General features: G+C 41.5%; 2 protein-coding genes and 1 long non-coding RNA gene across 4 annotated transcripts in view; all 3 read right to left on the reverse strand.

Moving 5' to 3' along the window:
* The window catches only part of kcnh5b (potassium voltage-gated channel, subfamily H (eag-related), member 5b), a 95,367-nt gene extending 90,861 nt beyond the window's left edge, over positions 1-4,506 (reverse strand). Inside the window, exons 1-2 of the mRNA XM_064926931.1 lie at positions 4,434-4,506; positions 3,037-3,160 (exon numbers count right to left, since the gene is read on the reverse strand). Coding sequence (XP_064783003.1) covers positions 3,037-3,160; positions 4,434-4,506 — 197 coding nt within the window. The remainder of the gene's footprint in view (positions 1-3,036; positions 3,161-4,433) is intronic.
* A 3,267-nt stretch (positions 4,507-7,773) lies between these two features.
* Positions 7,774-9,795, reverse strand: LOC135507379 (uncharacterized). Its single transcript, XR_010450655.1, has 3 exons — positions 9,723-9,795; positions 8,964-9,060; positions 7,774-8,168 (listed from the first exon to the last, which is right to left on the reverse strand). It is a non-coding gene; the product is annotated as an uncharacterized LOC135507379 (long non-coding RNA).
* A 2,402-nt stretch (positions 9,796-12,197) lies between these two features.
* Positions 12,198-17,903, reverse strand: part of LOC135508131 (serine/threonine-protein phosphatase 2A 56 kDa regulatory subunit epsilon isoform-like) — a 36,423-nt gene continuing 30,717 nt past the window's right edge. For both annotated transcript variants that reach the window (XM_064928116.1, XM_064928117.1), the window contains exons 12-14: positions 14,381-14,508; positions 14,111-14,212; positions 12,198-13,786 (exon numbers count right to left, since the gene is read on the reverse strand). In XM_064928116.1, the coding sequence (XP_064784188.1) occupies positions 13,687-13,786; positions 14,111-14,212; positions 14,381-14,508 (330 nt within the window). In that variant the 3' untranslated portion in view covers positions 12,198-13,686. The remainder of the gene's footprint in view (positions 13,787-14,110; positions 14,213-14,380; positions 14,509-17,903) is intronic.

Here is a 17,903-nt window from a genome sequence, read left to right on the forward strand (position 1 = left end):
ACACTATTGGTTAGAGCCTGTAAGTAAGCATTTCACTGTACCTGTTGTATTTGGCCCACGTGACAAATAAAATTTGATTTGATCTGTGCGATCACAATCTTCACACATGCAGTGGAAGATGTTATGAGAGTGTACAAAGTGACCTCCATTTATGTGAACAATACAGTGCATTTGGAAAGTATTCAGACCCTTTGAATTTTTCCACATTATGTTATGTTACAGCCTTATTCTGAAATGGATTCAATTGTTTTCCTCCTCATATAACTACACACAATACCCAATAATGGCAAAGCAAAACCAGGTTTTTAGAAGTCTGAATAGTTTCGGAATGTGTGTGAACAATTGCCCTGGCCTAAGTTAATCAAATAGCCAACCAATCAGCCTGCCCCAAACCAAAGTAAACTTCTTGAAAAAATTGTTTGACCAGATACAATGCTATTTACAGTTAAATTGACAACAGACTTTCAACATGCTTATAGGGAAGGACATTCAATATGCACGGCACTAACACAATTTTTAAAAATGTTAAAAGTTTATTTAACTAGGCAAGTCAGTTTAGAACAAATTCTTATTTTCAATGACGGCCTAGGAACAGTGGGTTCAGGGGCAGAATGACAGATTTGACGATGAGGATGGTTTTATTTTTGCAATCCGTGATTGACTGTAGACCCTGCCACATGTCTTGTGTCTGAACCATTGAATTGCGACTCTACTTTCTCTCTATATTGACACTTAGCTTGTTTGATTGCCTTGCGGAAGGAATAGCTACACTGTTTGTATTCGGTCATGTTTCCGGTCACCTTGCCATGATTAAAAGCAGTGGCTCATGCTGTCAGTTCAATCAATCCACGGTTTCTTGGTTGGGGAAGGTTTTAATAGTCACTGTGGGTACATCACCACCAATGCACTTGCAAACAAAGATATATTTGTTTTGTAAAGATATCTACTGTCTCCAAGGATACATTGCCTGTCATTTTGAGAACTTAATTGCCCATAAGTTGATCGTAGTTATAATTGTAACTATTTTATAGTTTCATGCTGATTTATAGCCCTGTTAATAATTTCATAGTAATAAGCGTGCACACTCCCTTACAATTATCTGATAACTGGTTAGCTGTGGTTATGTATTTCAAAAACATTGGTTTTACTTTAATGTAGCTGTGAGCTAGGTGTTGATGGCAACTTACTGACTCATGAAGTGATACTGTAACGTTAGCAGGCTGGTAGGGATAACGTTAGGATGCTAGTAGGGCTAATGTTAGCAGGCTGGTAGGGATAACGTTAGAAAGCTAGTAGGGCTAATGTTAGCAGGCTGGTAGAGATAACGTTAGGAAGCTAGTAGGGCTAATGTTAGCAGGCTGGTAGAGATAACGTTAGGAAGCTAGTAGGGCTAATGTTAGCAGGCTGGTAGGGATAACGTTAGAAAGCTAGTAGGGCTAATGTTAGCAGGCTGGTAGGGATAACGTTAGAAGGCTAGTAGGGCTAATGTTTGCTGGCTGGTAGGGCTAATGTTAGAAGGCTGGTAGGGCTAATGTTAGCAGGCTGGTAGGGATAACGTTAGAAGGCTAGTAGGGCTAATGTTTGCTGGCTGGTAGGGCTAATGTTAGAAGGCTGGTAGGGCTAATGTTAGCAGGCTGGTAGGGATAACGTTAGAAAGCTAGTAGGGCTAATGTTAGCAGGCTGGTAGGGATAACGTTAGAAAGCTAGTAGGGCTAATGTTAGCTGGCTGGTAGGGATAATGTTAGAAAGCTAGTAGGGCTAATGTTAGCAGGCTGGTAGGGATAACGTTAGAAAGCTAGTAGGGCTAATGTTAGCAGGCTGGTAGGGATAACGTTAGAAGGCTAGTAGAGCTAATGTTAGCAGGCTAGTTGGCTAGCAATCTTACAAGGTGACTTGTAACAATGTATTCACACTGTATTTGCTTGTAAGTTGCCTGTAGAGTGCAAACAAAGTTATTTATGTTGGAGTTTAGATTATAGGGCTTGCCAGGACCTCCATATTACATCACACCCCACAAATGTTTTTTCCAGACTGATTTCGACATTCTTCATCATTCGGATCAGTTTTATGTAATAACTAGAAGGGGAAAAAAGTGAGATGTAACTTTGCGCTGGGACTTTTGATGCAAATTCTTTTTTTTATTATTATAAAAAATGTTACCCCCTTTTTTGACCTTGTCTCATTACTACAACTCCCTAACAGGCTCGAAGGTCAAGTCATGCGTCCTCTAAAACATGATCCGCCAAACAGCGCCTCTTAACACCTGCAGCTTAACCCGGAAGCCAGCCGCACCAATGTGTCGGTGGAAACACTTTTCAACAGACAACCATGGTCAGCCTGCAGGCCCCTGGCCCGACACAAGGAGTCGCTAGAGCGCGATGAGCCAAATAAATGACCAAACCCTCCCCTAACCCGTATGATGCTGGGTCAATTGTGCGCCGCCCTATGGGACTCCTGATCACAGCCGGTTGTGACACAGCCCGGGAATGACACCGGGTCTGTAGCACTGTGAAGCAGTGCCTTAGACCACTGCGCCACTCTCGAGGGCCATTGATGTGTATTCTAATGAAAAGCCATGTTACATGTGGTTACATTTATGCTACCTATCCTTTAAGGCCAATGCTCCTCCACTCTCCTAGAATCACATGTTAAGGATGACTTTTGCCCCAGGCTTAATTAACAAGCCCTTAGCCCTTGTCGAAGGCCAGGAAAACCTCAAGTGAAGCTTTTGGAGTTGTATTTTAAAGATGGCCTCACCTTGGGCTTTGCAACAGTCATTTGTTCCATTTGAAACTCTTTCTATAAGCAGCAGGCAGTACATGGACTCATTCAGTACTAGTGGAACACCAGATTCAGTGAGTCTCTTGCAATGTGATGTTCAGACAGCTCAGGCAATAAACTGACTTCACTTTGATGAAGGCACTTTTCAAAGCATTCTACAGTGGTTTAGAGGTCATCTATAATGGCAGATACAGTACACATACAAAGGTGCATAATAAAATGATTACCATATTACCATACAATAACCATCCTTACCTGCAAGTGCTGCTTTTTTGCATAACCTCAGCCCTGTGGAACCCAGAGAGCTTGCAGAATCCGTCATTACTGTAGACTACAGGCCACTCCACGATCTGGGCGTTCCCCAGGAGGAAGCTGGTCTCTGTGAGGAAAGGTCGACGTAAACAGGTGTGTGGTGAGTGGGGAGGGTTCGGGTGTAAAATGTCTGCAAACACTCAGATGGTCTGTAACAACCCATTGGCGATGCGTGATGAGAGTGACCCCACACAACGAAGCCTAACACAGTGATGACGTGTCCATCAAATGTCTCGCTCTTTTGTGGTCCATATAATTATGACACTACACTCAGTAGCTTGTTCTACGTCCACAACAACAACCATAAGTTAATCAGAGAGGGAGAGTTTACAGCACATATGTCTTAACTCTGCTGCCAAGTCCACACCAGCCTCTGCATTAGGGATTCTATGCCTCAGCTGCTGCAGATTTACTGGCTCTTCGCTGATAGAGAAGAGTGATTAATTTCTCAGGTTGTTAATAGCACAATATGGATCATCACATTTCTATACGCAGAAACTGGGAGAGAAATAACAATTCATAGACGGAGCTAAGCATGCGAGGACTGATCATCCATGATTTCATAATTTGAATTTTAACCATGTTTTGAGTCTACATTTACTTTGTAAATGTTTGTTTACATTTACTTTGTTTAGAAACATTGGAATAAAACAAGCTTATATTTTGGGTTGTGATGGGGTACGACAGTTGAACTAAGCTCATGAGGCATTTATAAGTTATATTCTTCAAGAGTCAATGAGCACATGTCATTAATTTATAAATCCCAAAATGTATGTAGCAATTGCAGATTGCCCCTTTAAGTAATGACATAAATGTTTTACTGCATCCTGATTTTTTTTACTGCAAATGTATAAAGCCTATAGCCTAACACTTTGCCAAGAAGTGATATACACACACCACAAACAGACAAATAAATATAAGAGAGTGGTCTAATGATTGCTAAATGGATTGCAAATTAAGCTATTGTTATCTATTTTTGATATAGCCTACAAATGAACTTACAAATAATCACTAAAACAATATACATAATATCTGAAAATAAATATATTTTATATTGACCTTAATGAAATATAATTTCCGTGCAACATGACTGGCAGTATATCCAATTCAGCAGCCTATGCACTACCATGATGAACACCAAATCGCCTTGGCATGACGTCATCGAATAAACTTTGTAAACAAACTACCAGATAATTTTAACAATAAAGGCAAGTCATATAAAAAACAATGATTAGACTATGAATAGACTAGAATTATCTTTTGAACAAAAAAGGAAGACAATCATCCAAACTATTTAAAGCTGTCTGTTATGGAAACCCACGAACAGGTACATTGCTTACCACTTGAGCGCCGGACAATGTTTTCCAGAAAAGTATTCTGCGGTGCCACAAGCCCTCTCTTTCCCCCGGGCATCCTGGGGCCAGGCGGTGGTTGTGAGAGTGGTGGGCGATTTTGATGCTGCTTATCGGAGGACGGCAGTGTGGGTGGGTATTAGCCGGTGGGATGGAGAAGCTCATTGTAACACTGCGCTTTCCTCTGCTGAGAGCGCACTGTGGCAAAGACGCGCGCCTCCGAAGCGCTGCATTCTGCAGGCTCCCGGGGTGTGATAACGCATGCGTATCACCACATACAACACGCTCCTTAATACAGGCGTCGGGGATCTCTGCGATGTACATCCACTTGCTTTTTGGCGAACTATTTTCACTGACACTTTTACAAATAATTACTGCAACATATCCACAAAACAATGTGCCTCCATGTCGAGAACGTTACATAGGCAAACTAGACAAAGATGTATTTTTTTGTATTTAACTAGGAAAGTCAGTTAGGAAGAAAATCTTATTTACAATGACAACCTACCCCGGCCAACGCTGGGTCTATTGTGCGCCGCCCTTTGGGGCTCCCAATCACGGCCGGTTGATGCCTCTAGAACTGAGATGCAGTGCCTTAGACCACTGTGCCACTTGGGAGCCCAGACAATACAGTGTAAACAACTTAGATTTTATGAAGATGATCTAAGAGACATTGGATTGTGTTGACTGAGCAGACTGCTTTTAAACGGTGAGTCATCTCCAGTGAATGCAGAAAACACTGAAGTCTTGTATCTACTGAGTCCCCAATTGGTTCTTGGTAATAGGACCCAGGGGAACTGAGTCCCCCACCAAGAAACACATAACTGCAACAAGTGTTGCATAAGGGACCTGCACTGTATGGACTGTCACTTGTGACAGTCAGTGTGAGTGTTTTGTTTCTGTTTTTCATGCCATGACGCAGGTTGGTCTTTCAATATGGCTCAGGCTGTATATACAATACATACAGGGCAAACTATAAACAACGGTTTATGCCAATTTTTTCATTCTATTGTAGGCTGTAAAGGCTATATACATCTTCATAGAAATTCCCTGTCTGTTCAACAGCAGATGCCTGAATATCTTCAATCTGTCAAGCAGAATGTCAGAAGCACTTCAGAAGAGTTATCCAAATAAATATGTGTGGGGAAGCGGGTAGAAGTGGGAGTGTGTGCACTGCCAAGTGTTCCCACAGGACGTCTCTAATTGGCCCACTTGCATCACAGAGTATCAGACATATGTGACAGTGCAGGTTGGACAGCTGCCTTCCTGAGTTGTAATACTAATAGACCTAGGATCCTGTTCACAGGCAGGCAGTCGTACAGGAATGGATCATCTCCTCAACCCTATTACTCAGAAATGAAATGTGTCCCACCACCATGCAGCTGAACATGCTGCATAGACAGCTCTCGGTCAATTCTGAGTGGCTCTGAGACATTGACATGTGATTGAGGTGGAGAGGAGCCCAAACGTCACTGTAGGATATAAGCAAGACAGTAAGAACCTGTCAGGAGAAACAAGGAAAATCCTGATTAAAAATCCACCTCTTACCGAATATGCACTATTTATTCAACTCTACCTCTTGACTCTGATGTAACACTTTTTTGATAAATGTTTCTTACAGTGAACTGAATTGAAAAAGCTGGGGAGAGCGCAGAGGCACGTGTCAGGCACTTGGACATCTCTGCAGAGACGTGATTACTGTAATCACACTAATTACCATGCCTCACTAACCACCAATTACACCCAATCAGCATTCAACAGGACTCTCATTGTTCAGTGGGAAGAGTCAAAGAAAAATCTTTGAAAGTCCACTCACACAACAACAAGGCATACATCAGTGTACTGCATGTGCATAACAAATGTAATTCTGGACTTATCATTGCCCTCCCCAGGAGGAAGCTGCACACAAAGCACAAAGTTATCCGACCACAGTCAGGAAGATGTGAATTATGCGAGAAACATTGTTCTAGAAATCCCTTCCAGGTGTGAGAGAGTCAATATTCCCTCGATTGTATTATTCAAGCTGTAAATGTTACAGGCAAATTAAAACAAAACGCAGATGACATCGATGCCTCGTTTGGGGACTGGGAAAAAATATCAAACTTCTCCCCTAATCAATGCAGCACATCTGGTGAAATCTGTCTCCATTCTTCCTCATTGATCTGAGAATTAAGATGCTCCATGGTCCCCTCAATGGTTCTTTCTGGGCTAAAAGGAGGATTGGATATCAAGGCCCCTTCTGCTTCATTCTACTGGAATGCCAGCAGCTCCATCAAAGCTAAAATAGACTATGAAAAACAATTCAATTGAGAAGTCAATGCCCACGTCCCATGATGCAACGGTTTCCCTGAACAGTTCAGAACGTAGGTGGAGTAAATTGATCAGAAATACACTGTAACTTCACTATTCTCTCTGTAGTATTGCCATTTATGCCCTCAAGGAGTCTGAATGGGACTAAATTGCTGCATTAGTCAGTAAGAGATGTGCTCCAAACACAATGTGTACAGATGACCCATGTCTCAGCTTCCTCGCTGTAAAGTGTGTGTGTGTGTATGCCAGTTCATGGCATTTCAAATGTGTTTCCTTCAGCTGCAATTGCAAACATCACTACTTCGATAGGACTACAAACTAGACTGTTCAGATTGAGCTGCAAAAGCTGTCACTGGATGTGCTACTTGAGCGCAACCTGCCAAATATCATGTCTTCTCATTAGTGCTAATTACACTGCTAGTCTGTGGGTCTGTATTAAAGACTTACATGCTTCCCTGTGCCAGTCAGAATACAATACATAATTGATTAATTGATTGGAGTCATGATGTAGCAGCTTTAATTGAGTCAAACTCCACCCCACAACATAGAGGCATACTCTGGGGATCATGTCTACAGCTGCTAGGGAACGAGACTCTGAAGACTGTCAGTGAAACGGCAGCATAAGCATATGCCAGTAGTCACGATGAGCACAAGTTTGATCTAGAAGACGCAATATGAATCACACCTTTCGTCACATACTGTGCCTACAGTCTTCAAAGGAAAGATCTCATCAGCATAAAATGAAAACAGAGCTGTATGGGGCAGGGTGGGAGGTGTTTTGTGGTGCGTGTTCCTTCAACCACTGGTGGTGAGTTAAGTGATTAAGTGAGAAATTACCAGCACCTTCCTTTTCCCTAGGAAAAACAATTCAATAACTGGCTCCTTGGTTAGATAGTAAGGTCAATTGGGGGGAGAGAACATTTAGCATATTCTGACAGGCTGTACCTCCGCACTGTGCATTTACTGTCATGAAATATTTATTTTGAGGAACCAATCAGATACAAAAGTAGATGTTTAATAAAGAAGCCACAGTAGCACTGTGACTTCCACTGGCCTGGTTTGGTTTTACAACTTCACAGCATTCCTTTCAGAGCTATGTACACGCATCAATTATACAGTTACCACCTTACAAATACTAGAATAACATTTACTACATGTAAATTATGACCTACTTAACACATAATTCCCCTCACCTCTACTAAGCAGACAGTATCCAATAACCACCTCTACATGTTAACATCAGTTCAAACAATGACAGGCTAACTGAATGAACAACAAAGACAAAATGAAAGTATGAACGTTTATTAAAATAGTTTGGGAAGGGATGATGATCCTTCGAGCCAGATGCTATGAGGTTCCGATGGCAGGCCTTCAGCTGCTTTGCGGTGGGGAGGGTCCGCGGTGTATCTTTTGCTGTGAGTCAAGTGGTGGGGGGGGGGAGAGTAAACCATTTAAATACAGTACATCACAAGATGTATTCCCATTACCGAGAAGAGAGCAAGATAATTATTGCCTAGGTGAGCCCATAGGTTGTTTAGCAAACGTGATAAAGGTGTATTATATAGCTGTGCCCATTGGCCATAATATGTGACTGGCATTCTGCACAAGGTTAATTGGTAGTAAAGGAAGGGTGACATATTTTTCTGTTGAGAACATATCAGATATAAATTCCATCTGCGCCCATAGAGAGGAAACTACGTGAATATGATATGCTTACGGGATGAAGTTAAAAGAGCAAGCCATTCAGACCACCTCGCTGATTGAACGCATGTTATCAACTACATTTTGTGATGAATGGAAATTGATTCCATCTCCTGAGAGTCCCTGGGATACCTGACATCAAATGCAATGGAATGTTAACATCAAAGGATCGAACAGAGAAACGTAATGTCTCTACTGCGGGCCTTGACACTTTTCATCCCTTGTTTGACTCCGTTTGTGTATAAATCTGCCAGGAACTTAAAATATGTATCTTTGAAAATAGTGCAGATAGAAGTCTCTTTACTGGGGGGTATTGCAGTTGAGTTAGGCCACAACGTTCTAGACTCAGCCAAACCCAACAGTGACTGTAGACAAAAGCAGCTCTTGTTTTTCTTAACATGGTTTTGTCACGGTAACAGGGCGACTTCTGTAAACACAGTAGTTTACAGCACATCGTGATCCTTCCTGCACAAGCAGTAGTTTATTGGGTTTCCCGAAACTACTTACCTCATGAATAAGCAGTAGGAAGGTGTGGCGCGCGGAGGTCCTCTGTATTGTTTCTGGTACCCAAGTGGGTGGTGATTGCGCATCATGCATTGTTTTTCTTATTATTGAGAAAACAAAAAGGCAAAGCTATAATCTGAACCTCCTGTATGAAGATCAGTTTAAAACACCAGATATTATGAAATAAAGCCTGGACACAGACGGTAAGGGTTTGTTATGTTGCATTATCTGAGCACCTTCACAATGGTTTGAAACACAAATACACCAACAGGTTTGTTACTTTCAAACCTTTACAAAAACAGATTTTATTTCCCCAGACATGATATCCATGCTTCTACATCTGCATTGCTTGCTGTTTGGGGATTTAGGATGGGTTTCCGTATAAGCAGTTTGTGGCATCTGCTGATTTTAAAATGGCTTTATAAATACATTTGATTGATATACTGCCCAGTGTGAAATCAATGGCATTAGATTCCCATAATACCTCTACACTGAATATTAATGTGGATTTAAATCTTTGATTTATTTTCCTTCTACATGCATTACAGCAGAAGACATAGATTAGCTGAGAAGTGAGAACAATAAGGGATGAATGGGATTATAATAGGCTACATACATTAATCATGGAGTTCCTATAGTATATGATATAGATACACTGGGCCAATAATGCTTAAGCAAAGAGAGGGAGGGCTGAGTGTCGGCTTGACAGAAACACAGAAAGCTCAAACAGAACATCAGAAAAAGGTTAGCTCTTACTTACACCTTGTTGTTTATAGGCAGAAATGTCCTCCCCCTTGTCTTGGAAGGTGAGTGAATCCTTGGAAATATAACTCTCAGGGAAAACCCTCAACGTATCTATGTCTGAGCTGCGTCTACCTCTCTCTGCCACTTGGGCTGAACAGGCTGAGTGACACCTGGCATACCTGAGTCTGTGTAAAGTAGGGACTCCCCCTCCTGGTGAAGACACACCACCGCAGGTCTGTGCTGATGTTGCCTGATTTAAACTCGTCTATAGTTGTAGGAAACAAAGGCGGAGTTCCAAAAGTCAACAATGAGATACAATCACCAGTTAAAACAACCGCAGGAAGGGATGTTTGAAGTAAACAATATAATGCTTTTAGTCTACTCTGTTTTTATTCATTTATGAGGGTGTTTCCCTACAGCCTGCAGGAGAGGGCATTGATGCATGCATCTGATGAGCAAGACAGTAATAATGAGCTGGATGTGTAGAAAGAGGGGCAAATCAGTAATCTGAATTATCAGCACTATAATTAATTATGACAATGCCCTCAGTGTGTCACAGCCTCACCCCAGTTCAGGCCAAGTGTGCACTCAAGGGTTGAGAAGTGGAAACGACTTCCAGTAATTGCTTTGACAAAATAAGAAAAAGGTGGCAGTCTATAAAGGCCCATTGCACTCAGAACATGATTTTACTGTGTTATTTATGTGTTTTATGTTTCCACACTGTTGGAATAATTCTGTGAAATTGTGAAAATGATAATGCCCTTTAAGTGTAAGAGCTTTTTTGAAAAGACCGTCTGAAATTTCTGCCTGTTTTGGAGGGATGGAGTTTTGGACCGCCTGGTGACATCACTAGGAGTTCCAAACCTCTGCCAATAACAGCCTCCCCCACTCAGACCACTCCCAGACAGTCCAAGCTAAATTCTTGCTTGAGGAATTGGTCTTTGTAAGAATCAATTTTTGTTCATTTTTGACAATTTTAATTGAAAACAATCACAATAAGGTACTTACTTATTTACCAGAAATGATTTGATATTGAAATAAAAATGGCTGCATTGGACCGGATGTGTGCCCGTTGGGTGATGGTAATGAGATAAAACGTTGTCACCCTTCCTTTCCTAATTGGCCTGCTACTGTTTCCCAGGGCATTACCTTGTGCCCAAACATGGGAGCAGGGCTTTGACAATGCACTGTCCCTGGTTATTAAGCCCAAACAGTCCTCTCCGTCTACAGCTGCCAAATCCTACTAGAATCCATCTAATTCCAGGCAGATTAAGCCAAGAGAATCCAGTTCCCATGTTGAACATTGTTAGTTAGGAACAGTCAAAATGACAGGGAATAGAAAAACAAGAGCCACACTTAGAGCAGATCACAATCACAGCGTCAGCAGCGCCGCTTGGCCCTTTCAAACAGAGCAGTCAGAACTAGGGACTAAGACTTTAAAAAAAAGGTGAGCTCTGCCTCAATAGCGGTGGAAAAGATAAACACTGCCAGACACACAGTAGAAATACCCTAAATAAAAGTAACCGAAATAAAGCTAAACCAATCAGACTGCCTAAAAAACTCCCCAGAAAAATTGCCATTAACAATAGAGAAGGGTTGCTCCTATATAATAATTAGTTATTCTCATTTTCATACAGAACACTGGACAGAATCTCTTACCTGTAGATGAAAACACCACACATGCATTTTCCTTTGGGATGATCTTGGCAGAAAACCTAAAAAGTAAAGTTCCATTGTCCTCGTAAAACTTTGCCTACCAACCATCTACAACAAAACATTTCGTGGTTACCCAAGGACAATATACTAGTGACTAGTCTGAGTGTGATGGTGTGTGCCCGCCAGGTCAACATTACACCCACCTTCCACACTATCACACAGGTCAGATCACATTACACCTTAAATAACCAATTTAAGACCTAGTTAATTGTTTTGATAACTTTGGTGCAGAAATCTACATTATTCACTGATATTGTAACAGGGCTGAATAAAAGCTCACAAATGACATATCAGATGCAATCAACTACCTAGTGACTCAATGGCTGCTATGGGGTTCATCAGATGTGAAGTCTTGCTGCCCTCCTGTGGCACTCCAAGATAGATTTACATTTGTGGTCAAGTAAAATGATCTTTACTTGAAAATGGAAAAACAAAATTCACATGTTCTGCTAATTGTTGTTGAACAAGTGAATTAAACACAAACAATAAGCAAACTCTTCTAATCGATCATTCGTCATATCAAAGGATATCGAGACGCTCTTCGTGGACTGCAGGCCGCTTCACAGCTGTCGCTTGACTATCCAAGCGACAACAACAAGCAGAATCAATTAGTCATGAAATGCACAGCACCATTTCAGAGTAGCTCAGCAACAATCAAAAACACAAGACCCCTTCATTCATCCTTTCAACTCTCCATCAAACACAGGCACAAAAGAAACAGTAGTCTATGGTCTGAAAATAAGGCAATCCAGCATCTGGGCTTTATCACAAAACAGGTTTAATTTAATATCTCTTTATTTTTTTAAAATAATTAAACATTTGTATTTCTCCAACCCTTTTTTTCTTCTTCATTTTAATCATATATCTTGGCCATCCTAAAGCACACATTAATTCTGTCAACAATGGGGTCAACAATGCTGAACTTACTGTAAATTTGAACAGGATATCAACTGCTCCATGCCTTTCCTCTCTCTGCCCTGCCCTCACTCACTCCACAACTAAAAAATAAGATCTGATGGTCAAAGAAGCTTAATCAAAAAATCCAAAATGAGAGCTAAAAACCAAGAAGGAAACAAAAAGAGAAAAAAGAAAGAGGGGAAAACACTATCATAAATACCAGTAAGTCTTACCTCTTATAATACCACCTCTTATATACTGGATACTCCTTGACTGTTCCGAAGCAAAAATATATGCTAAATTACTACAAGATACAAGATATCAGTGTACTGCATATAATAACAATATACAATTTTGTAATACTGTGAAGAGTACACCCGGGACGGATGCTCCTTTTCACAATAGGAGAGTTTGGCGCTTCTCTACAGCTCGCAATCGTTTTACATTTTTCGTATTTGCTGTGTGGCTGGAGGGTACCAGTGCCAGACTGATACCAGGCTGCCTGGTACTGCAGCGTCAAAGTCCACAAACCCAAAGAGAGACAACTGAACTGACAGATTCCAATCCATCATTGGGGAGCCAGATGCACACAGATAAGTGAACAGAAACAAAATGCGGAAGTGGGGAGAAAATGGTGCGAGAGGGTGGATGTAAGTGTGTGTATGAAGACCTTCCCTTTACCGTTTTTTTTAACTCCCTGTACATACAGGCCCTTAACATATTTGCCTCTTGGAGGAAGGGTCGAGAAAGACGGGGGGTTCAATTCATTTCCTCATGGCTAATGGGTCCATAATACTAGCTTAGCTTGAGCATGGAGAGAGGCAGGTCAGGAGGGGTCAGAGGCTGGTCCTTACGGAGGGAAGGGGTGTCCTCTTGGTCAGGGCGGAGCCTCCCAAGTATCTCACTCAGTCAGGACGTCCCACACAGGGAGAGGTACAGAAGCACCACAGGAGACAGAGTGAAAGAGAGAAAGAGCATGGGTTTGTAGAGATGGAAAATGGGTTTGTATTCAGGGAAGTGGGGTTCTCAAAGGGCAAGGTTAAAACAATCTTTTCTTTCGCTGTAGATTTTTTTCCAAGAAGAGTTCATTTCAAGTCCTACTGTCCAATGTCTTTTTTCCCCACACAAGTTCTTTTTGTTTTTTCTTCCTTTTTTTTAATATTTTTTTTTCGCAGTAATATCAGTTTAAGGGAAAAAGAAAAAGTTATTTACAGTGATGTTGAAATAATGAAACAGACGTGTGAATCTACCGTAAAGTAAGTCGCACAATACAGAAAAGGAGAAAAAAAATAAAAAACACGGTTGCTCCATGTCGTTCCAGAGGGCGCGGCTCTGGTGGACATGGATGGGAGGGGAGCGTGGCGCTTCGTTAAGTGGGAATGATCCCGTCGCTCCTAAGGCCCCTCTTCAGCTCCAGGTCCCCCAGCTTCTTCCAAAGCTCCTCCCTCTCCTTCTCTTTCTTCTTCTCACTGCAGACAGTACAGATCACACAGGGGGGAGGGGGGACTAGCTGCAGATTACTGAGAGATTACTACTGGGTTTACCACCACAACAACAACTCTTGGCCAAGTACCACCCAATCAAAATGTCTTATGCTGCCAGAGTTAAGAATCACAATATTACACACACGCAGTATATGAGAGAAAGTGAGATTCTGTATATAAATAACTGTAAATGTTTGGTATGAACCTGTGTAGTGAGCATGGCCTATACAAGTGAGTGGGTGTTTAAAAAACTACAACAGTGCTCTGACCACACTACATACGATCCTTTAGTGATGCTGCATATCTTACCGCTGGCGGTCTGACTTGTACGTAGCTGTGAGTTCATCAAACAAGGTACTGTTCATCTCCATGAAGGCTTTTAGTACGTTGTACACCAACGCCACTATCGCCCTGCAAGAAAAATGTAAAACATGCCAACATTAACTCTTTTACACTTTATTTTTTCTATATTGAGCCAAGAGTCTAAACAAATACAATAGAATATACAACCAAATACAAGATAAATCAAGTTTTCTGATTGGATAAATCTGTGTGAGGGGTGTGCTGAGGTGGACTCACGGGTTCCAGTGCTCTTTGGAGATCCTGTAGAGGCTGGCGAACATGATGGGCAGGATGACGCTGGAGTTCTCCTCGATCAGACTCATTATGTACTCATTGTTCCAGTAGTACAGGGCCCTCTCCGCCACCTGCCAGGGACAGAAACACACACAGAGATCGAATACAAACAGCCATTGAAAGATGGTTGCAATTTCAGTTTAATCCATCAGAAAAGACAGATCAAATAATACAAACAAATATTGTGGTTCAACTCAAATATACTAAATGATAAAACATTATATAAAATTTAAAAAAAATACATATTTTTAAAGTATAATCTTTGTAAATGACCTCATGAATAGGACTGGTGGGGTTGTCACATATGCAGCTGAAGACCAAAATTGGTTAAAGAAAATTGGGATAAATAAAAAAGTATACCTACCAGTTACCAAAAAACTTACCTGTGCATTATAGATTGAAAAATAGTTGGGAAGAGATTTTCGATTAACCATTTCCATGGCACATGGTTTATGAACTGATATGCAAAACTACGCTGGATTCAACAATGGAATTTTTCCATTTAAATTATACCTTGTGTCTGGATATCAACCCAGACAATACCTCATAATGACAATGCAAAAACTGTTTTTTAGAAATATTTTTACATTCATCATTTAAAAAAGACAAATCATTTATTTATATAGGTATTCAGACCCTTTTCAATAAGACTCAAAATTGAGCTCAGGTGCATCCTGTTTCCATCGATCATCCTTGAGATGTTTCTACAACTTGATTGTAGTCCGACTGTGGTAAATTCAAATTGATTGGACATGATTTGGAAAGGCACACACATGTCTATATAAGGTCCCACAGTTGATAGTGCATGTCAGAGCAAAAAACAAGCCATGAGGTCGAAGGAATTGTCCGTAGAGCTCCGAGACATGGTTGTGTCAAGGCACAGATCTGGGGAAGGGTAACAAAACATTTCTGCAGCATTGAAGGTCCCCAAGAACACAGTGGCCTCCATTATTCTTAAATGGAAGAAGTTTAAAACCAACAAGACTCTTCCTAAAGATGGCCGCCCAGCCAAACTGAGCAATCGGGGGAGAAGGGCCTTGGTTAGAGGTGACCAAGAACCCAATGGTCACTTTGACAGAGCTCTAGAGATGAGAAAACCTTCCAGAAGGACAACCATCTCTGCAGCACTCCACCAATTAGGCCCTTATGTTAGAGTGGTCAGACGGAAGCCCCTCAGTAAAAGGCACAGGACCGCCCTCTTGGAGTTTGCCAAAAGTCACCTAAAGGACTCTGACCATGAGAAGCAAGACTCCCTGGTCTGATGACACCAAGATTGGCCTGAAAGCCAAGTGTCACATCTGGAGGAAACCTGGCATCATCCCTACGGTGAAGGATAATGGTGGTAGCATCATGCTGTAGGGATGTTTTTCAGCGGCAGGGACTGGGAGACTAGACAGGATCGAGGGAAAGATGAACGGTGCAAAGTATAGAGATCCTTGATGAAAACCTGCTCAGGACCTCAGACTGGGCTGAAGGTTCGCCTTCCAACAGGACAACAACCCTAAGCACACAGCCAAGACAACGCGGGAGTGACTTGGGGACACGTCTCTGAATGTCCTTGAGTGCCAGAGCCCGGACTTGAACCTTATCTAACATCTCTGGAGAGACCTGAAAATAGCTGTGCAGCATGGCTCCCAATCCAACCTGACAGAGCTTGAGAGGATCTGCAGAAAAGAACGGGAAAAACTCCAAATACAGGTGTGCCAAACTTGTATCATCATACCCAAAGAGACTCGAGGCTGTAATCGCTGCCAAAGGTACTTCAAAAAAGTACTGAGTAAAGGGCCTGAATACTTATGTACATGTGATAGTTTTTTAATTTTTAAAGAATTTGGTAAAAATGTTTCTAAATGTGTTTTTGCATTGTCATTGTGGGGTATTGAGTGTAGATTTAGGTGGAAAAAACTACTTAATATATGTTAGAATAAGTCTAACGTAACAAAATGTGGAAAAGGGAAGGGGTCTGAATATTTCCCAATGCACTGTATATGTGGGATACAACCATCCCAGCTCTGCAGATTTAGCTGCGAAGAGACAATCATTATATCATTTGTTTTGGTACTGTCCATATGTAGCTTATTTTTGGTCACAGTTCCAGGAATTGCTGAAGAATTACAACATGTACCTCGAGCAAACTCTGCAGATAGCGCTACTAATGCAGCAGACATTTTTTGGTACCCTTCCCCAGACCTGTGCCTCGACACAATTGTCGTCTCGGAACTCTACGAACAACTCCTTTGACCTCATGACTCATTTTATTTGCTCTGACATGCACTGTCAAGTGTGGGACCTTATATAGACAGGTGTGTGCCTTTCCAAATCATGTCCAATCAATTGAATTTACCACAGGTGGACTCCAATCAAGTTGTAAAAACATATCAAGGATGATCGATGGAAACACGATGCACCTGAGATACCCTTTGCTATGAGACTCAAAATGTATGAATACTTAGTCAAGTAGTATTTGGACAGTGACACAATTTGCATCATTTTGGCTCTGTACGCCACCACAATGGATTTGAAAGGAAACAATCAAGATGTGCTTTAAGCGTCGACTTTGATCTTTAATTTATGGGTTTTGTCAATTATTATATGAACCGTGTAGAAATTAAAACCATTTTTATACATAGCCCTCCAATTTAAGGGGTTCAAAAGTAATTGGACAAACTAACATATTCAGAAATTAAAATGGTGAGTTTTAATACTTGGTTGCAAATCCTTTGCCGTCAATGACTGTCTGAAGTCTGGAACCCATAGACATCACCAGATGCTGCGTTTCTTCCCTGGTGATGCTCTGCCAGGCCTTTACTGCAGCGGTCTTCAATTCCTGCTTGTTCATGGGGCATTCTGCCTTCAGCAAGTGAAATGCATGCTTAACTGGATTCAGGTCAGGTGACTGACTTGGCCATTACAGAACATTCCACTCCTTTGGCTTAAAAGTATTGGGTTGCTTTCGCAGTACGCTTCGGGTAACTGTTCATCTGCGTGAAGTTGTGAAGCACCATCCATTGAGTTTTGAAGCATTTGGCTGAGTGGGAGCAGAAAATATAGCTATAAAAACACTACAGAATTCATCCTGCTGCTTTTGTCAGCAGTCACATCATCAATAAATACAAGGGAACCAGTTCCACTGGCAGCCATACATTCCCACTCTTCACAGGTGAGGTGGTATGCTTCGGATGATGATCATAGGATGTTGTTCCAGAACTTTAGATGTTATTTGGAAACTCTAATCTGGTCTTCCTGTTTTTGAGGCATACCAATGGTTTACATCTGGCCAACTGTTGTGAAGGGGTTTTTCTTCACCAGGGAAAGAATACTGTCCACGACAGTTGTTTTCCGTGGTCTTCTGGGCCTTTTGGTGTTCCTGAGCTCACCAGTGTGTTTTTTCTTTTTAAGAATGTACCAAATAGTTGATTTGGCCACGCCAAATGTTGTTGCTAACTCTGATGGGTTTGTTTGGATT

The sequence above is a fragment of the Oncorhynchus masou genome, chromosome 21 (assembly GCF_036934945.1).
Source record: "Oncorhynchus masou masou isolate Uvic2021 chromosome 21, UVic_Omas_1.1, whole genome shotgun sequence".
Classification (NCBI taxonomy): Eukaryota; Metazoa; Chordata; class Actinopteri; order Salmoniformes; family Salmonidae; genus Oncorhynchus; species Oncorhynchus masou.